This window comes from Leguminivora glycinivorella, chromosome 17 (assembly GCF_023078275.1).
Source record: "Leguminivora glycinivorella isolate SPB_JAAS2020 chromosome 17, LegGlyc_1.1, whole genome shotgun sequence".
Lineage (NCBI taxonomy): Eukaryota > Metazoa > Arthropoda > Insecta > Lepidoptera > Tortricidae > Leguminivora > Leguminivora glycinivorella.
This window is the reverse complement of record NC_062987.1, coordinates 18,938,965-18,961,020: the sequence shown is the minus strand read 5'-3', so window position 1 is coordinate 18,961,020 and position 22,056 is coordinate 18,938,965. Positions and strand designations below refer to the sequence as shown.

At 37.8% G+C, this 22,056-nt stretch overlaps 3 protein-coding genes across 3 annotated transcripts; 1 reads left to right on the top strand and 2 right to left on the bottom strand.

Annotated features, from left to right (window-relative positions):
* Positions 1-760: 760 nt before the first annotated feature.
* Positions 761-12,344, top strand: LOC125235333 (DNA repair protein XRCC1). Its single transcript, XM_048141869.1, has 10 exons — positions 761-945; positions 1,501-1,611; positions 2,171-2,257; positions 2,534-2,698; positions 3,645-3,837; positions 4,282-4,923; positions 5,150-5,318; positions 9,593-9,791; positions 10,661-11,181; positions 12,036-12,344. Exons 1-9 carry the CDS (start codon positions 895-897, stop codon positions 10,874-10,876), a joined length of 1,833 nt encoding a protein of 610 aa, XP_047997826.1. The 5' UTR covers positions 761-894; the 3' UTR covers positions 10,877-11,181; positions 12,036-12,344.
* Positions 12,345-14,919: 2,575 nt separating this feature from the next.
* LOC125235307 (eukaryotic translation initiation factor 3 subunit F) lies at positions 14,920-19,547 on the bottom strand. Its single transcript, XM_048141828.1, has 6 exons — positions 19,391-19,547; positions 18,997-19,143; positions 17,950-18,173; positions 17,137-17,262; positions 16,675-16,827; positions 14,920-15,138 (listed from the first exon to the last, which is right to left on the bottom strand). The coding sequence occupies exons 1-6, from the start codon at positions 19,497-19,499 to the stop codon at positions 15,064-15,066; spliced, it is 834 nt and encodes a 277-aa protein (XP_047997785.1). The 5' UTR covers positions 19,500-19,547; the 3' UTR covers positions 14,920-15,063.
* A 273-nt stretch (positions 19,548-19,820) lies between these two features.
* LOC125235364 (bolA-like protein 3) lies at positions 19,821-21,554 on the bottom strand. Its single transcript, XM_048141916.1, has 3 exons — positions 21,357-21,554; positions 21,116-21,280; positions 19,821-20,702 (listed from the first exon to the last, which is right to left on the bottom strand). Exons 1-3 carry the CDS (start codon positions 21,402-21,404, stop codon positions 20,565-20,567), a joined length of 351 nt encoding a protein of 116 aa, XP_047997873.1. The 5' UTR covers positions 21,405-21,554; the 3' UTR covers positions 19,821-20,564.
* Between the last annotated feature and the right edge of the window lie 502 nt (positions 21,555-22,056).

Below are 22,056 nucleotides of genomic sequence, written 5' to 3'. Positions count from 1 at the left end.
CTATACTACTGTAATTTTTGACGTTATCACGTTAAACTACCGTCCGTAAGCCGACTTTACAGACAAACAATTTTTTTTTATTTATTCAAATATGTACCAATATCAAATTGAAACGCAAAGTACCTGTAAATACACCGAACAGACGACTTACCTCGCTTTACCCAGACTTGTCCTCGTCACAACGATTTCCAAATTACAATGTTTGTTTTAGTATTTTAAGTTCTATTCAACAAAGCTGGGTTGAATAAATGAAAATTTATAATAACATAGTACACCTAATTTATTTCTGTAATTAATTTATTACGTCAGTTGTCACTGTCAGCAATGTCAGCATGGCGTCGTCATTTCTTGATAGCCAGTTAAATATAATAGTTATACACCAAGAGTTTGTATAGTTTTTTAAAATTGCCGCCATTTTTTACTGACATTCCATAGACGCACGAATCATAAGGTCATCCACATACTATCCTGCAAGTGGGAGTGAGAAAAAGTTACTTTCTTCTCGCTCTCACGAGTCTCACGTGAAAAAAACTTCAAGGTCGCGGTACAGTGCGGCCGTTTGTTAGCTACTTATATATAACATTTATACCACTATGAATCTGTAGAACGTATCCCTTTCACACCCGTCATACGATCCGAACTTGATCCGAACGCTGAATGATCCGTGCGTCTACGGAGGGTCTTAAACGTATGCGTAAAACGAGGCGTAATCTCAATGTCACTGTCATAGTGACATTGACAGTCAAATGTTTGCGAAATTACGCGCTAGTTCCACCGGTTATTTCTTTTCTGACCAATAAATTGTGATATCAACTATGTTAATACCTTTTTTGGAATTTAAGTAACATTTTCCTTCAGTGTTTCATCTTGCACTTATGTGTGAAACTAAACAATATGCCTCGAGTAAAACTTGAATACGTCGTGAGTTTCAGCAGTGAAGATTCTGTAAGTAAACGTAGTTTTTCTAATTATGTCTTCATATTCTCATTAATAAAATTAATCCTTATTATTAGCGTGAGTCTCGGTCACGAAATGATTTAAGATCACAAGTATCACAACCTTATGGTATTGTGCAATAAAATGCAAATACATAAACGTGTTTCAACAGGTTAGGAGTTTGTTTACATTTTTAGTAACTGATTCATATTAACATGATTGTCATAGTTCCGATTCTGATATTCATTGATAGTAGCGAGCCTGCTGTATTAGAGCATCTACTTAATGGCAATTTGTTTCATGTGTTTGGTAAAAATAAACAACTGAAAACTGATTAAATTTTCAGGAATAACCTTACACAGATTAACCTAGCGCTAAACTGAGCACTAAGAGATATCATACCTTCAATTAATTAGTTATTTAAAATTTTAGTGAGATAAACATAAATATAATACATTGAAGCTTTCTAAATATGTTTAATTTTTTATGGTCAAAAAAAGTACCAAAGCAAACTTTGATGTGTGCATAGTTGCACACCTCGGACTCAACATTTCTTAATTACAGGAGAATCCGGCTAACAACTTGCTAGCATATGAAGTGAGCAAGAAAAAATGGCTGTGCAAAATTGGGGAACCATCATGCTCAGTTGTGTTGCAGCTCAAAAATGCAGTTCAGGTAGGTAGCTAACTGCTTGGAATCTATTTATTTAAACTTTGTTGCACAGTTAAAGGAAGTACAAATGGCGGACTTAATGCCCTTAGATATACACAAGCCTTCTTGAGCTTACCATAGTCAATCTGTCCTTACCATAGTCAAAAATGTCCTATACTTAATATTTTATTTATTCTCTGCCAGTCAAACATAGAACAAAGCAAAAATTTTCGAATGTGGGTGCAGTGAGAAAATTATGTTCCTACTAAGTAACTAAGTATCAGCAGTGGCTGGTCCATACAAGCCGATTCCCACCGGCTTGCCTAAAATTGATTACTAGTGAAGTAATACCTAATGTTAAGGTAGGTTGCTTTTTGCTCAGTGTTGCCTAGCAAAATTTTCACCAGCCGTCACTGCTAAGTATATTAAAATTTACACTCAGAGTGTAATCATCTGACTAAAAACTGCATAGCAAATGTCCTAACCCTCAATAGAATGCAACTTTCTCAATTTCTCAAGCATTATCAATGAATAAAGCATCTTTACGAGTTGGTGTGGTGAAATTTTTTATATTTGATTGCAGATATCTACAGTTCATATTGGTGCATACCATGCCGCACTAGTAGAAGTCCTAGTAGGGCGCTCAGAGACTCCAAATGACCAATTTGAAGTAAGTATGAAGCATAGAACGTGACATTTTCTTATGATTTTATTTAATCATTTTAAGAATTAAAAAAAAAATCATAAGAAAATGTTACTTATCCAATAGTGATCCATTCTCATTTCACTAATCCTTTTTTAATCAAACTCTGAAACACATGCTTTTCTGAGAAAAAGAATAGTTACAATACCACACCTTTCGGCCAGAAGTCTGCGCTCGCGACGGTGTCCTGCAGCGGCCGCGGCACACGTACCACAAACGAACGATTTATTTTTATTGTTTCAGGTACTGGTTCCATCTAGCGTGTTCCTATCGCCTATGGACTCGCGTCGCGGGACTGGCGTGGAGCGCGTGCGCTCCTTCAGCGCTGAGCAACTCGCGCCGACTAAAACCCAGAAGTGGGATCGAGTCAGAGTTGTGTGCTCGCAGCCTTATAACAAGCATTGCAAGGTATACTATTGTTTTAAGTTATTTGTCCCATGTTGTGTTTTTCTATTGTCTATGGACTCGCGTGCGTTCCTTCAGCGCTGAACAGCTGGCGCTGACTAAAATTCAGAAGTGGGATCTTGTAAGGGTTGTGTGCTCGCAGCCTTATAACAAGCACGCCAAGTAAAAAACTAATTGTAGACATGTTTTCAATCAATTTTTCTTCATGAGCTTAACTGAGTTTTAAGTTAAGTTTGATTTCTCATTTTGGCATTGATGTTAAGTTTCATATGTGGGTTTTGAGTTTTATGGCTGTTCCTCAGTTTTTGAATTAAGTCTCGTAACTCAGTTTGCCTCCTGGCAAAGGCCTCTAGTTCTCTCGAGCAGGGCTCGGATACCGGTTAAATTTTCAAACCGTTATCATGTACTTGCGAGTTGCGGCAAAACCTTTAAATTTCATTTTCGCTCGAAAAACCGCTATTTTTAAACCGGTTTTTAGGGGAACGCTTTCATAAAGGTTTCGTTCGATTAACCGGTATAGAACGAAATAAACCGGTTTATTCCGCAGCATGATAGGTAATATACTGTTCTAACCAAACAAAAAACTCGCTGCGTGAACGTACGTATATATGCGGCGCCGGTGCGTCTCGCCGCTCGTCGAATAAACCGGTTTTTTTCGGTTATAATAAAGTTCTCATAACGTTCGCGTTCTTTACAAAGTTCGGAGTAAAATCGAAATAAACCGGTTTTAACCGGTAAAAAATAAACCGGTTCCGAGCCTTGCTCTCCAGTGTGTCCTGTCCATGGTTGCTCTTCTCCAGAATGGCCCCGCTGCCGCTGTTAGCTTTATTTCGCCTTCCCATCTACAAAGCCGTGGGCCTTTCTTGCGGCTGTATCCTCTTGGATGTTTTATACCACTATATCTATGTATCTATTTCTGTTATAATATAATTTTGTATTTTTTTTTCAGTATGGCCTCTCTTTCGTCCACATATTTGAATCAGACAAAGCCGAATCTGACAAGCCCCCATCTCCCCAGCCCGCACCAGCTGTCCCTACACGTTTAGCAGCACCCATCGGACAGTACTCGTCAGACGAAGACGACTTTAGACCTGGAGAACTGTTCGCCAAGCATCGGCAGAGTGAAGGCAGTAAAAATACTGGTAAGGAACACAATAAACTACATTTATCGCTCTAGTATGGTTTGTCCAAGTGAGACAAGCCATGTGTCTACACGTTTAGCGGCGTCGGACAGTACTCTTCAGACGAAGATGACTTTAGACCAGGAGAAATGTTTGCTAAGCATCGGCAGAGCGAATGGAGTAAAACACTAGTAAGGAATACAATAAACTACATCTATCGCTCTTCTATGGTTTGTCCAAGTGAGACAAGCCATTGATTTGTCCCCCCCCTCTTTTTGTCTAGAATTTAGAAAGATAATGTGCAGGGCTAACTGTACGTCGCGACGCCCTCGAACGTCGCGGGATTATCCTACGGAACGCTGGAAGGGACGTCACAAAAAAAAGCCAAATTACCAAGGGCGTCACAGTTAAATTAAGTATGGGAAGCCCGTGTATTGTATATAAAACTGTACATTTTCTTTGCAGAAGCCCAAATACGACAAGCATCATCCCAAGCCCTTCGAAACATAAACGATTCCGCAACTAAACTAGTCAAAACCCCCATAGCTAAAGCCAACTCCAACCGAACCAATCAAAATAACGACTTCAACACGAGCAGGCAGAAAGACAACCTCATGTACACTGATGATGATGAACAACCACACGCGAAAATAGACTCGATAGTAAAAAGGCACAAAGATGAGAAAGAACAAGAAGTTAAAAAGAAAGAAGCTGTGCAAAATCTGTTTAGGAAAGATAAAGAACGAACTAACAGATTAGAGCAAGCTAGTAAGAACTTTAAAGAGTTTCTTGATGATACAATTGATAAAGATAAAAATGTTAATAGTTCTAAAAAAGACACTTCTAAAGACAAAAGAAATTTAAATTCTACAAATAAAGATAGTTCTAGACATGATGACAGAAAAAACAAGGATTCAAGTGAATCTAGAAGTCGAGATAGTTCTAAAGATAAAAGACATGCAGATAGTTTAAATAGTTCTAGAAACAAAGATAGTGACAGAAGAAATAGAGATGATGGAAATAGTTCACAGTCGAAGGCAAAAGATGCGAATGCTAGTGGAGATAACAGGAAAAGACAACACTCTGATGACAGGCAGAAAGGAAAAGGTAAGTTTTTATTGACGACCGGTCTGGCGCAGTCGGGTTCAAATCCCGGTAAGGGCATTTATTTGTGTGATGAGCACAGATATTTGTTCCTGAGTCATGGATGTTTTCTATGTATATAATTATTTATTATATATATCGTTGTCTGAGTACACACAAATATGCCTACTTGTGTATCTATTTCAGTTTATACTAAACTTGATCCTCTTTGTTTGTATTGTATCTGTAGACACTCTCCGCCCCGGCCCAGTAAGCTCCGCGCCACACACGCTAATGTCGGGCGTGGTGTTCGCGCTGAGTGGATACGAGAACCCGCGCAGGGCTCGCCTGAGGGACTCCGCTGTGGCTATGGGGGCGCGGTTCGAGCGAGATTGGAGCCCTGCCTGCACGCATCTCATGTAAGTCACGGCGGGCTGAAGCGTCCAGATTAGAGCTCAAACACAGAACGAAAATACGAGTTAAAACTAAAATAAATTACACATATCAAGTACTATACAGCGTGTGGATTCCATACGGGCGAATAATGTATCCAGTTATAGTATCTAATCATACGAATCATATAGGATAATCATTTTATTAAAAAGTGTTTTTAATTAAGAGTAATTATTTTTTTAATCTGACCAAGCAGCAATGTACGCCGTCCATATTAACTTGACATGACATAAACGTCATGTCGTAATGACGTTTAGGTAGGTATGCTAATTGATTTGGACGTAATACATTGCGTGCTGAATTATTATGTATGAAAAAAAAAATCTCATCTATTCAATAAAAAAAACCATGTAGTTAGGCTCCTTAGGTCCAATACTAATCGTTATTCAAATATTCGCCCGTATGGAATACACACGCTGTATAATATCGGGACAGACAAAGCCCATACAAAAAAGCGTACCCCTGAAATGTGCCTTTTAGGCTTAAAACTAGATGGCGCTGTTTCGCAGCCTGAAGTGGCCAAAATCATATTATCCTCAAATATTTTTGTGTTTTTATTTTTTACAAGAACAAATAACATGCTTCTTTATTTTAACATCCTGATATCACGTCAATACACATTTTGAAAAAAAAATTTGTAAGCATCATCAGTGTAGTTATGATAGTATTTAATAGATGGCGCTAAAAATTGAGGTACGATTCTTAGTATGACGATTGAAATTCCTATATAAATCGAGCCAGCGTACTCTGCAATCGCGGCAGATGCAATGTATCCCTCATCCACCCAGGCACACCTCGGACACTAACGATCAAATATATGAAAGAAGCGCGTTCCTAGAACACATTCTAAACTCGTGTAGGTGAACGCGTACTATGCTTGTATGAGTGAAATATGACAGGTCGACTGTTTGCGTTTTTGACAGCTGGTAACTGTGAGGTAACCGAAAGGGGGTGGGCGGCACTTTCAGCGGGTAGCGGGAGTGGCCATACTGCACGATAGCAGGGGCGGCTCACTCCGCGATTCTATCGCCGCGCTACAAGTACATCCTGGCGGCCGCGAGTTCGCGGCCTACTCAGCCGGCGTATCATGCTTCTAATTTTATCACTTATCCACGTGGATAAGACGTCTGTCACGCTTTAGCAAGTATGGCAGTGTGAGAGTGACAGATGTCTTATCCACGTGGATAAGTGATAAAATTGGAAGCATGGTAGGCCGGCAGGGGTGGCGCGCGTTCTCACGGAATGCACGTTCGCACTTTCTATTGTTATTTTACGTCGCGAGGTTTTTTTAAGCGATGTCCGCGTGTGGAATGGCTAATAATACTTAGTTAAATAGACATATTGAATAAAATAAATACCATAGGACATTCTTACACAGATCTACTACTGATTAAGTCCCACGGAAAAGTTCAATAAGGCTTGTGATGTTGGAACTTGAACAAAAATATATAAATACAGTATATATACCTAGAAAGTACCCAAGACTTGAATATAATAGTATAACATTTTATGTGAGTATTAATTCGTTTGAATCCATTGGTAACCCTATCACCGGACGCCGCGCACGATCGGCTCGTTTCTTTGTAAGAATTTTGTAGGTATTTAAAAAGGCGGCATTTCGTGAACATCAAAGCAGTGGGCCTTCTGTACTTGTACTATTATATATTCTGTGACGATAGTACTCTTTATTATACTGTGACCCAGGTCACAGTTTTACAGGTCAAAATTATTTCTCATATGAGTAATCTATTCTATTATACAAGGACTAGCGCCCTCTGGTACTAGGGTAGAACGTATAGCAGTATAGTAGTGTGACTACTTTAAAATAGGAAAGTAAGTGTCTAACAAAGACCGAGCTTCGCGTTGGACCGAAGTCCCGAAGCGTGTAGTGCTCGAATACAGAACAGACGTGTCTTAAGTGCAAAAGCCAGAGGCTGAGCTCTGCGTAGGGCCGAAGTCTCGTAGCATTTAGTCAGTGCTCAAACATAGAACAAAAGTGTTAGTGTCTAAAAGCAAAGGCCGAGCGTCGTGTAGGGACGAAGGCCTGAAGTATCCCTTATGTCAGTGCTCAAACTCAGATCAAAACTACAAGTGGCGAAGAACAAAAGTAGTCAAGGTATTAAATATAAATGCGGACAAACAAAAAAAATTCATAGCAATGAGTGCAGTCGTGTATATATGTATCTTGGATTCAATAAATAATAGCACTCTTTAGTAACATTTGCATCTAGAATTCTAGATTCGTCTAATTTATATTTACTCTTAAACAGTATATCTTTTAAGAGTTATGAATGATTCACGGTTATTTTCATTAGATAGACCGGATATACAAGGTGCTCGCGAGGAACCCATATAACTTTAACGGCATATTCTTGGTCACATCCTCCTGACACCGAGCATTTAACTTAAATCACTTGCCTCTACGGCCGAAAGTACTTTACAAAGTATCAAACTGTTTTTGTTGGAAAGGCCGAGACATTGCAAGTTAAATAAAACATAAACTAGGCGCTTCCTGAGTTTTCACTAAAACAAATGTTTTTTAATATTGTTTGTTAAAGACATTAAGCATATTTGTGTACCGGTATTTTTCGTCTTTTGTAAAGTACTTTCGGCCACTTACTGAAATCTTTTTTTGCAAACAGGAGCTGCTCCTGACTGATTGGAAGTGCTTAACATATTATTAATTAACATTTTGCATGAAATATAATAATATATGAAACATATAAATCAATAATTGCATTTTTTACATGTTTACAAAGTAAATCAATTCTACATAAGTCAAATAGAGATCATTCTTTTCAAATAGGAACAAAATTATGGAAATCGCCTTTAATTATTAAATAAAAAATATCCCACATGAAAAGTGAATACCTGATTCAAGTATCTGGGAACCTTCTCGGTTATTTACATTAAACAATAAAACTTAAGCTACCTAAATATTATAAGACTATAGTATCAGGCTGGCTCAGGTTAATTATCACAATGAGACAGTTTAGACTTAGATTAACCAAGAAACCTTATAAAGAACTATAAAAGTCAGACAATTGCGTTTTGGTGTCAAACATAAATGCATAATTATTACAATTAATCGACCGTTGATTCGATTGACCGTTAATTTCATGGTGCACGAAGTTGCTTTGATCACTGTTGTAACTATCGCTCGAGTTTTCATCAACCGAAGATCGAGTTTCGTTTATAAAAGCGTGTATATCCTCGTTGTATTCTTCATCATCACGAATTTTCAAATTCGGATTTATTTAATAATTTCGTAATATCACGTTCTCGTAAAGCTGAAAAACATACATGCACGACTTTAAGTATAAGTGCCGAAAGTGATTTACACAAGATCAACTTCACATACTTAAAACATAAACTACAGACGAAGTGCCTTTCTGTAGGTTTAATAATTTTACTGTGGTTTATTTACGCTATTTTTATTTATTTACACACAAAAGTACTTGAATTTGAAAGAACATATACTAATTTACAATTAATTAAAGAACATACATTGAAACACTACAAATTACTCAAAATATTTTAAGTTTTACTTACCGTGTCGACCACGTACCGCCATTGTTGTAAACTCCTGAGCACGTGTCGCAAGAATGGCGGCGTAAGACTAAAATGTCACATAAACTTTTCTAGATTTCGTCTAGTTTCAGAGTTATTGCCAATTAAAAAAAAACATTTCGGTATTGTTACTCAGTAGAAAAGGTCTTCTTAACGGCGCTGATGCGCAATTGTGGAGCATAGTCTCACAGTAGTCATTGATAGATATCAAAATGTGACAAGAAAAACTTCCAAAAAATTTGGTTTTTAGAAAAATTTATTAAGGAACTCATTTTAATTGCCAACTTTATGCATAAAAATTGCTTTTTATGGGAAAATACGTCCAAAAAAGTTGAAAAAATAAACAATAAAAACATTTTTTTTTGCGAAAAATTTTAAAATTCATATAACATTTTTTCTTTCTTTTGGCCTCAGAAACGCGTGGTTCAAGTTATGCGGGTTCCTCGCGAGCACCTTGTATAGGCCGTGATAACCTTTTTGATTTTTGTCGAGCTCCTTTCGACGCAGTTGCATGCATCATGATCACGAAAAACTGACGAATCATGATGCATGCAACTGCGTCGAAATCAAAATCGACAAAAATCAGAAAGGTAATCACGGTCTATATCCCGGTCAATATAAGTATATATTTTACCGATTCCTAACTAGTTTTTCTTTTATTTCCATACAGATGCGCATTCCCAAACACGCCCAAACTCCGAACTGTCCGCAGCTCTCCAACCGGTACAAACTGCATAGCAGTTTTAGGAGAATGGATAGAACAATGCTGCGAGAAACGAAGAATGTTGCCATGGCAATGGTTTGCCACTGAACCTAAGAGAAAGTTCAAGCGCCGGCTGGATGGGATGATGATGATAAAACCGCTTCAGGTAACTAAAATTAAGTACACATAACCAAATATAGAAACACTTGGACTAAGTTAAAGTTCGGGCGCCAAATTGTAACGGTATTAGAGGAATGGATACTCATACTCATACTCATAATTTATTGATAATATATAATTACATGTCATCTTACGTATCTACTATACAAGTAATTGTTATTACAATTGGCTTATATATAATTAATATTTACTAGTCAGGAATTCATCAAGGCTATAGAACGACTGCTCTACAAGCCAAGTTTTGAGTTTGTTTTTGAAAATAGGATAGAACAGTGCTGCGATAAACGACGGCTGTTACCATGGCAATGGTTTGCCACTGAACCTAAAAAGAAAGTTCAACCTTCTGCCGGCTGGCTTAGTATCAAGAGGCTGTTTCAGTTAGGTAAATAACAAAAACCTACCACTGCAATTTCTAAGTTCTGCAGTAAGTACAAGTACAATGACTTTGGGTGTGCCAAAAACGTTAATGACTGACTCAAATAAATAGACATAGCTCATATAGCCGAAATTATGAAAAAAACTAGCTTTTGCCCGCGGCTTCGCCGTTAAAAGGAGACAAAAAGTAGCCTATGTCATTCTCCATCCCTTCAACTATCTCCACTTAAAAAATCACAATTCGTCGCTCCGTTTTGCCGTGAAGGACGGACAAACAAACAGACACACACACTTTCCCATTTATAATATTAGTATGGATACATACTTACATGAGACGTCCACTCATTTAAAAACCCACATTTAAGAAGCATTCTCCTAAATGACTCGTGAGTACAGCCGGTTATATTGAAAAATTTTTTATTATAGATTTATTTTTTGCTCCTAACGAGAATAACCTAAGAAATCTTATTTCATTTACAGAATGCGACACTGACGATGAAATCGATAAAGTTTTACGAAAGCAAAAGAAACAACGCACAACCTCTCCCTCCCCCCTACCAACTAGCAGAGATTCACCCCAACCCCACTCAAGCAAAGACTTGTCACCACAAACCAGAGAATCACCAAAACCACATTCAAGTAGAGAAAAATCACCAAAAACTAAAGATAAGACACCAAAACAGAGCAAAGATTTGAAAAGTAGAGAACGATCACACACTAAAGAATCGCCAAAACAGAAACTAAACTTCTCAAACATATCTACAGACTCTGACGTAGCTTTCGTTAAAGATGAAAGAATCCAAGCGAACGTAACTATAGACTCCGGAGATTCCACAGATGAAGAGAAGCCAGTGGTTAAAGAGAAGATAGATAAATCGTGTGTGTTGCCAGATTTTTTTGATGGGTACACGTTTTTAATAGATGACTGTGTGGAGGACGCCGGGTTTGATAAGGGGGTGTTGGGCAGATATGTGAGGGCTTATGGCGGTGTTGTTATGGATGTAAGTATTAATGCTTCAAAAATATTTTTTACTGTTTTTAAGGCGTCAGGCCACTTATAAATCCTTTAGCACTCCGGTAACATCCACAGCCGTTTGTGTCAATGGTATATTGTTCCAACAGATTGGCAAAAATAAAGCCGCTAAAATATCTGACACAATGTTATTTCTAGAACCGTAAGAGTTTGTCAGATATTTATGCAGGCCTACTTTTTGTACGGCTTTATTGCCGGTGACTATACCCAAATCAGAAATATGCTCAATTGTACTTCGCGTTCGGTCCCACGCATATTCACGACGTTGATTAATAAATAATAAAATATACCTTAATCTTAGCAATACATAGATTTTACTGTGGATTTAACTTTTTATTCATACATCTAGTCTAATGACATCATGGTGTCTGTCAAAACATGCCATTTCGTGAGACATATTCAATCAATATACGTTTGTACTCACGCGGCGGGCAGTGCACGGAGTGTAGCCGCCGCGAGCATTCATGTCTGAGGATGGGTCTCCTATTTATGTCAAAACATGTCGCAACATGGTTGACTGGTAGAGAAAACCTTGAGGCGTTAAATCCGCCATTTGTACCTTATTTTGTTGTGCAATAAAGATTAAATAAATAAATAAACACAATTGCGTGAGTACAGCCGTATATTGGTTGTATATGCCTTACGGCTCAGCCACGACATTGGGCTAAGCGCGACAGCGGTGAACGGCGGCCATACACTGGAGCGAGACACAGCGATGGGACTTTTCATTCGCAACTGTGGCTGCCGCTCACCGCTGACGCGCTTAGACCATTGTCGTGGCTGGGCCGTTACTGTATTCTAACATATAACACCTGTTCACAGGCGTCCGCAGTAGATTCTGACAGCGATATCAGTTTCGTGCTAAGCACCGGCCTCGGCAGCAGTAAAAATGGACTCCGAGTGCGCGCTGATTGGCTGTGGCGATGCCATGAGGACAAACAGCTGGCTGATGTGGATGAATATAAGCTCTGAATTTAGGGAATAGGTTCTATCTAAACTCACATACAGGTCAAACGCGATTAATTAACATTAGTTTACCTTTTTTCCCAATGTTTCGGCCAGGTTGCACTGGCCGTGGTCGCGGAAGACTGACGTTCCAGCAAAGTGTCACCGGAGATGTAAACACCACAAAACTACCCGATATTAATTTATATGTTTGGGGTAGACAAATAAATATAATCTACCCACTGTTAGTTAATGTTTATTTCCCACCGCACGACACACAGCACTTACAACATCCGCGCACTGGTCCGAAGATAGATCTTTTGGTTTGAACATTTGAAATAATGTTAATTAATCGCGTTCGACCTGTATGTGACTTTAAATATGTGTACAAAGCGCGAGAACTTAGTGTTATATTAACTTCATCTATTTTTGGGCAATCCTAACCTTGGGTACTGGTACCACCAAAATTGATTAAGCGATGAGATGAGAGAAACGAACAAAAGATAGTCACTCTCGTGTAAATATAATTTTTAAGAAAAAAAAACTGCCGCCTTTGGGGTTCTGGTGAAAGCTACTGCGAATGTTGGATTATGTAGAAATGTATAGGTATTTTTTAAAACTGCTTTTAATACTTTAATTATGGGGTTACATTCTGGTGGCCTATAAACTATTGTCATATTTTCACTTGTCAGAGCACTATTTACATAACATTGTATGTCATAAAACTTGGAAGTCAGAATAATTTTTGAACATAGCTGTTTTACGTCATAGCTGTGTTATGTCATATTTTTTATTGCAATATTTTTTATGTTTATTAAATTTTAAGTCATAAGTTTGCTGAGCATAATTGTCTTTATTTCGACGTATTATGCATAGGCATAGTATTAATATTGTATACAAAAAAGAAGTCATATATTTAGAAATCATAATACGTTCCATTTATAACTCTGTTTAGGCTCGAATTTAATGTACTAATAAGTAACACAAATCTCATATGACATAGCCCATTTTGGTGCGACGACGACAATTTCATCGACAAACAAACAGTTTACAGAGTAGGTTTAGGTTAGGTTAGACCTGTGATTTACACAGAAGCAAACGTATTACAGGGTAGGTTTAGGTTAGGTTAGAACTGTGACCACACAGAAACAAACGTCTTACAGAGTAGGTTTGGGTTAGGTTAGAACTGTGACCACACACAAAAACGACCAGCTTACATAGTAGGTTTAGGTTAGGTTAGAACTGTGATCACACAGAAATAAACGGCTTACTGAGTAGGTTTAGGTTAGGTTAGAACTGCGACCTACACAACAACGAATGGCTTTTATATTAGGTTTAGGTTATGTTAGAACTGTGACCACACACAAAAACAAACAGTTTACAGAGTAGGTTTAGGTTAGGTTAGACCTTTGATTTACACAGAAGCAAACGTATTACAGAGTAGGTTTGGGTTAGGTTAGAACTGTGATCACACAGAAACAAACGGCATACAGAGTAGGTTTAGGTTAGGTTAGAACTGCGACCCTACACAACAACTTAATTAATTATGTGATGGCAACACAAATGAATATACATATACCGTTAAGGTTTGAGGAGTTTCCTCAACAATTCCTCATGAATCCGATTATAAGAAATCGAAGCTTGACAAAATTTGACTTGAAAACTCAATATTCTTAACATAACTAAATAAATGTCACTGTTCTGAACTTAAATGCATGCTATTCTTATAAAAATACCAAAGTCACTAAAAGTGTGCCGTTCAGATTTAAGGAGTTCCGATCTGATCTTCGTCAGCAGTTCCGCTGCACCAAATGTCACTGTTCTGGACGTAAGTGCATGCTGTTCTTATAAAAATACCAAAGTCACTAAAAGTGTGCCGTTCAGATTTAAGGAGTTCCGATCTGATCTTCGTCAGCAGTTCCGCTGCACCAAATGTCACTGTTCTGGACGTAAGTGCATGCTGTTCTTATAAAAATACCAAAGTCACTATAAGTGTGCCGTTCAGATTTGAGGAGTTCGGTTCTGACCATCATCAGCAGTTCCACTGCACCAAATGTCACTGTTCTGGACGTAATGCATGCTGTTCTTATAAAAGTACCAAAGTCACTATAAGCGTGCCGTTCAAATTTGAGGAGTTCCGTCCTGACCATCATCAGCAGTTCCACTGCACCAAATGTCACTGTTCTGGACGGAAGTGCATGCTGTTCTTATAAAAATACCAAAGTCACTATGAGCGTGCCGTTCAGATTTGAGGAGTTCCGTTCTGACCATCATCAGCAGTTCCACTGCACCAAAAGTCACTGTTCCGTACGTAAATGCATGCTGTTCCTTAAAAAACACAAAAATCACCATATGTATGCCTTTCAGATTTGAGGAGTTCCCTCGATTTCTCCAGTACTGGGTTCTGAGAAAAATGGGACCAATCTGTATAAAAAAAATTTTCAAAATCGGTCCAGTAACGACGGAGATATCGTGGAACAAACATTAAAAAAATAAAAAAAAACATACAGATTCTTTAAATAAGGATACGAGCAATTTGCATCCTTATGTTAAACGACAATGTCGTACCTTTTACTTGAGAAATAATTTTTCTTTTTTATATAATGACAAAAGACGTTTTTCTGTAACTTGTTATTTTAATGTATTGTTGCTAGTTGTATATAAGGTCTTCACATTCATTACAAATGATAAACCTGTTTTTTACTTACACCGAATCCTCGTACTGTTATTAAGGATTGATATTTTCAAACAAAACACAATGTTATTATAATAATCAATTTATTGACAAATAAAATGATTGATTTTTATCCGCTATTTCAATTACAGTTTGTATGTAGATGGATATTTATATTAATATAGCGTAAGTAGTATATTCTGAAAACGAGACGTGAAATAATTTGAGACGTTACTGTGAGGTGAGGAGAGTAAGCTTCTCGTTGAGCTGGAGTTGAGTTTTGATAAGTTGGGCTAGGGTCACCACCTGGAAACAGAAATAGTTTATTTTAAAATAATGTTATAAAGAATTTGTAGGTATTAAAATTACGTGAATAGAAAACCCTAAATTGCTAATAATATGTACGTTAAAAGTAGTCTTAATTGTATTCATATTTCACACTTGGAAAATGGTATCCTGAAGGATAGAAGACAAGATCTCTTATCCCTCAGTGGACTTCTAAAACACCAATGGTTTTTGTTCGATTTGCAGGGATGAGTTGAGGAGTGTCTTTTCAAAAGGGCTTATTTCCATTTTTTCTTTTTTTTAAACTATGAATGCAGTTTTTTTTTAGTATAGAAAATTACGTGTTGTTTTGAGATTAAAGCTCGAAAAGTCTCGCCCTGATCTTTAAAAAAAAGAGTAACATCAAAGTTTAGAACACATTTTGAAAAATGTGTAATGATTATTTATGTGGATAAACCAATGTATGTAGTACAACAACATTGATATCAACTAACTTAATACAAAATCCAAAAATTAAATAAAACTATTTTAAAATAATAACGTTTACGCTACGAGGCCACAACAAAAGGGCTTAATTCCCAAAAGTTCGCATCAAAAGTGCTTAATTCTCAAAAACATATGGTAATTAAATATTTATTTAGGTAGACATGTTACGTTTGATGTAATCATAGCATTAACGTCAACTTACAATATTACAATTTTGCAAATTAAATATTAATTTCAAAATCAATACCGTGGAATTATGTTTTTCTCGATTTCCCAAAAAAAGTTCAAAGTGGAAATAAGCCCTTTTGAAAAGACACTCAGTTACCATAAGCGAGTCTTTGACGCTGTTAGCGAAGGAGTCGTCATCCCGCCAACAAGCGGCAGCTGACGTCCATCCGTCCACACAGCACGTGTATGGCTAGATTGACACTTAACAACCGCCGAAAGCGATCCAATTGCGGCGCCGTCAAAAACCCGACAGTGAATGGTTCATATTTATAGTCACATACAGGTCGAACGCGATTAATTAACATTATTTTACCTTTTACGTTCGACCTGTATGTGACTTTAAATATGTGTACAAAACGAGAGAACTTAAAGTGTTATAGTGAATGGTTCGTCGCGCGGCACGTTCGAGCGCGCCAATGATCGAGTTGGCTCTTGCGGTAGTCTGGTATCCATTGCGCTGGTAGCCAATATTCGATAGTTTGCCGCGGTATATCGACATTCACTACACACCACAAAACTTTTACGTGTTTCGGTGGCTGCAATTGCTTAACTCACCAACAAAGCGGCAGCTGACTTCCATGATTCCAATTCATTATTCGTGGTCGTCTAAACTATTAGACAAATATAACACTATAACAGGAGGCGATGACTAAATGAATACTTTTTTTACTTGTTTGACGGCTGTTTCACAACAGCCTCCAAAACAGGGATCAACCCACCAACACAGCGGCAGCGGCGGTCTATGACGGCCGTTAGTTGCGATACCGAGTATCGCTCTGGCGATTGCCCATAGGAACCTGTCCGTGGCTTTAATCTAGCTGTATAGTGTAGGCATACACTCACCATGAGCAGGTCCTTGACGGAGTTAGCGAAGGCGTCGGCGAAGGAGTCTTGCGCGAGGCCGGGCACGGCCTGCGCGAGCTGCAGCAGCGCGCGCCCGGTCGCGTTGTGCGGCGCCGCGCGCCCGGCCAGCACGTCTTCCACGTAGCCTAGCACCTGGGGACAACATATACTTTACTACTGAGGATCGTGGGGTTTATATATAGTATTTTTTTTTAATACCACGTCGGTGGCAAACAGGTATACGGTCCGCCTGATGGAAAGCGGTCACCGTAACCTATGGACGCCTGCAATTCGAGGGGTGTCACATGCGCGTTGCCGACCCATTAGAAATTTGTACACTCCTTATATTGAGTAACCAAAGGGAAGATTCATTTAATTTCGTCTAGTAATCATTTGGACTAAATTCTGAGACGAATTTTCTGATGTTACAATTCCGGAATTAAGTAATTTATGTACACATACCTGGTCTAAGAGTGAGGACAGCTTGGTGGCAGCTTCGGCGACCAGCGCTAGGTCGGGCCCGGGCTGCACCTGCCGCGAGCGCCCGCCGGGACCCATTGTCTTCTGGCACAGCTGTAGACCTACAATCTGTAAAATGAGAACATTATGTAAATATCAGCCAAACTACTGCCAAAAAAAATGGCTTAGAAATATTGCAAAATTCCCCGATTACATAATATAAAAGCGCATCACCAGTGAAGACTTTTCTCTGTAAGCTTAAGAAATGTTAGATGATTTTACGAACATACTGTTTCCGTGAATATTTCCACAAAAAATAACAGAATGGTTTTTTTTTCAGTTGTTTTCTCGATGCTGAAGATTACGACATCAATTGGGGTCAACATCATGGGGGCGACATCAGTTCTATTAAATATCAGGTTCCTCCATAGATCAGTGCTAATCACACTCTTGTGCAGTTTTAAGGGATCATCCACATATTACGTCACACCAAATTTCAGGTTTTTGAACCCCCCCCCCTCTATGTCACGCTTTTTTGTATCCCTTTAACAGGGATTGTCACATTTAGTATGACCCCCCCCCCCTTACACTGTGACGTAATATATGGATGACGCCTAATTGTAGGTACAGTAATTTAAACACACCTTTGAGTCAGGGGAGGGGCCAAAAGTTTCGTGCTTTCAACCTTGCCCTTAATAGCAGCAAACCAATGGCATTGGCTGCAAAACGTCATGTGGACAGGTTCACTGCTCTCAAGGTAGTAAAAATCTGTGTATCTACACAATCAATGTCTAAAGACTATCTGTGAAAACATACCTCAGGCTCATAGCTCGTAAGCGTAACATCAATAGGAGTGAACATGCACCCCTGCTTGCCACGAGGCACGCCAAGGGCCACGCATACATAAGCACGGAGTCCCATGCGTGCTCCCTGCAGTGATGTGTCCAATGTCACATGGACAGGCTCCCGGCACTCGCGAGAGTAGTACTCGTGGATGACGGAGGAGTGGTTGGTCACTTCGTTGCCGGTGGCCCACCAGCCTAAAATGAGAATTTCATCGAAAATTGAATAAGAAGCTGTAGAGTAGATAGAAACTGTAGATATGTTCTAAATGGCCTAGACTATCCACTTTCGGCTTTGAATCCAGTTACCAAACACCCTTTAGTTTATTGCTCAAAGCAAACAAAAAAGAATAATGTGTTCTTATTTTTCAAACAAAATAGACAATGGGATTCTCTAAGAAGCTATTGAGTTTGTGTTCCTCAATTTTTATTTCACTTTGTAGTGCCATCAAAACAGGTTTTTCTTATATTTACCAGTTTACTGTCACTTATTGGGGCAGTAATGCCTACTGGCACCAATGTAAGGACAGCTTATTCACTGAGGTTTGTTATAATTAGGTACCATTTTTAGTGAACTTGATTAGCACATACTTTAATCCACAATAAGAATTGAGGCTAGCCTTATTTCTAAATTCTAATATAAGTCAATATTTGTACCTACTTTACTGTCAGAAAATTGAGAATAAATGTTATCATATATTCTCACTTCCTAGATTGCCAATTGCATTTAAATATTCTTACAGCATTCAATAGATACAATAGGTACAGGAGACGTCTAGGAACTTGTTTAATTTGATATTTGAACATAGACTAGAGTGCTGAAACTGGAATAAGCTAATTACGCCTACAAATTGAGAACATGGTTTACAGAATCAAATTAATCTAAATAGTCCACATTTTTGATAGCTCAGCCTACTGAAATTTTGAATAAACATAATTTCATAGAAGTTTGCACTACGCGACAACGATAGGCTATTTCATGGAATACTCCATCAATTGTTTTTGTTTAGTAAGCACTTACCAACAATGTTCTCTGTGGCGTTTACACGCCTGTTCAGCTCGTACACGTCCATGGCGTAGTTGAGCTCGGCCTCCACCTGGTCTGCGTGCTCCTTGTGGGGCACACAGAAGCAGTTTGTGACCTCAACCACCCCCTTGTCACAGGTTCCTAGAAATTACACACCAACAATCATAACCTCAAACATACACTTGAAATTACAAAAATATACCATAATTACACTTGAAAACCATTCGGGAACACTATATATGCACTATAGAAGCCACTTTTAATACGAATGTTGTTCTTAATATGAAGAAATCACTAAAAACACGCAAAATCGCAGGCATGACGTCGGCACAACAACTCATCAAAATTTTCCCTTTAAGTAACATCAGGCGATGGAAACAATAATTACCCAATAAAGTTCCGATAACCCGGTGTGAGTCCGCATTGCGGCGCTCGTAGGCATCCACAATTTGAAATAATACTACGGGATGAACCTTGACAACCAGATTGAGCGCCATTTTGGCTCGTTTGAAAGGAACTAAGGCCGTTTTTCACCTAAAACCACCAACATGTGTATTTTGACTTTGACAGCTGAGGAAGCGTTTTTCACGTTTTAAACATGATGATGAACTTTCATTATGAGTTGAGTGCCTGCGAGTGCCTGCTCTCTCTCTCAATCTAGTCTTTCCCTCTTGTGTAGTGTTTGTACTTTTGTACATGCATTGTAAGAATAATATAAGGAGTATGGACTGTATGGAAATTGGATAACAATTTTATTCTATCTTGCTTTTATACGTACTTCACATCCATCATCATAGATATACGAAACAAAATAAAGATTTAATTCACCTACTCAACAATTTTAATGTCAAATAACTACATACTAAGCACAGCATCTCGTAAAACCAGTGAGAAACTAACAATCAAACATAAAAATATTCTTATTAGGTATATTACTTTGTTATATACATTTAAAATTAATTCAGTATAGGTAACTATAAATACCAAAATAATATAATGAACTAAATTGCAACAAAGTAACAGTTATGTTATTTACAATTTTTGTATTCATATTTTTTGCATACATTTTTTCAAAATGTATTTTTTTAAATATTGGAACAGCATTTAATGGATACAATACATGAGATGTTTAGGAATTCATTTAATTTGATATTTGAACATAGACTAGTGCTGAAACTGGCATAAGCTAATATGCCTATAAATTGAGAACATGGTTTACACTGAAAACTTTACAGAATCAAATTAAGCTAAATTGGGTCATTTTTGATAGCTCAGCCTATTGAAATTTTGAATAAACATAATTTTATAGAAGTTTGCACTATAAAATAACTACTCAGCCTGTGCTATCAAAATTGCTGCCAAATTAGGTCCTTCTCTTAGGCTGTGGCTAAAAAATGTATGTGTGGATATGTAAGACACTAGCCTTTTGACATTTTACAAACATTGACACTATGATGAGCTACTCCAACTTTTCTATCCTCTTCCATATTTATATTTCAAAGTTCTCAAATAGGATTTCCATATATCCTTCATATTGGTAATAAATAAATAATATGCATAAATCAATTGCTGTCAGGAGTGGGGGTAGTATGGATACGGATCCCATGCATTACGGCAATTTCTTCCTTCAAAGAGTCAGTGACCAGCCTGTGTTGCTTGACTCGGGACAATCCAGTGAACTCTTTCGCTTCTATACTGATCTGTAATAAAGCAAAAGAATATGTATTTTAACATCTGTCTCAGTTTATATAATGGATGTGATAATGTATATGAGAAGGAACATTCATGAATTCAAGATACGTGATCTGCCATACTAAAAGATCTCTAGATATAATAGCGTAAATAGATTAAAACTTACTAAAGAATATGTTAGCAGGAGGGTTTATTGTACACGGCTGAAATCGCTGCTCTTATCTTGTACACTGTATAGCGTGATACTTCTGAATTTGACGTGGAAATATTAAACTAAAAGATGTAAATCTTATTGTAATATCTAATGTAAATATGTAGTTGTAGATATGTACATAATTGCCATATTTGACGATAATTGTCAATGAGCTACCAGATAGTATAGTCGATTATTTACTAAACTTGTATATGACAATTATAGTACCTCGAACATAGCCCCACAGCCGCCAGAAATATCCTCCACGCTCACATAAGTGGTCCCAGGCAGCGACTTTTTCAAAGCCTCTGTGAGCTGTTGCTCCTTAGATACGCAGTTTTGTTCAAATTTGCTGCCGGTCGCTCCAGCGCCGTTGCCCACTACACTCCGGGACTAATGGAAAAAATGTCTCAATCAGTACAGATAAAATACATACATAAGGTTCAAGGCACAAGGCTATAATACTTACCAAGCTATTTCTTACTGGTTCCAAAGCTCTTAAAAACTGACGAAACATTTTGGATAGTAATTAATTATAATTGTAACAAATCTACTCAACTAATCACTAATTTGTTTAGTTCTGCGTCATTATATTACTTAATATTTTTATTAGGTCTTTTTACGTATTTTATTATGACAAATTTATTTTAAAAATTTACATAACCTCACTTCATTTGTCAGATTCTTACATTTCGATGTACAGAATATAAGCTAAGTTTTAAAAGTCATTAAATAATTCTTCTGTTGAAAATTATGCGTAAAACGGAGTTTAACTTAACCATAGACACATGTTTTATGTTTTCATAATCGTAGGTTTGAATGGCAAAGGTGCTGACGGACAGTCAGCTAACACACAGCTTTATTCTAGCTCAAACGCATCCTCTAATTTAAAATATTTTTTCAACTCTTTTATTTAATTGACTAGTAGCGCTTTGCGTTATCGTCGTCGTATGGGCTCACACTTCATAACTTTCTATAGGCAACCACAAACTACTAAGAAGATTATGTAGGCAACCTAGCTATTTTGCGTTTCGTTCCACGTGTCTGAAATACTTCAAATTCTATGTGTCAATGTCACTTTGACAGCCCACTCCTGTGAGTGAACAACACGTGTTTGTTGGGGCTCGGAGTCTCCAAGCCGCTTTATTTTCCGAATAATGATATAGATA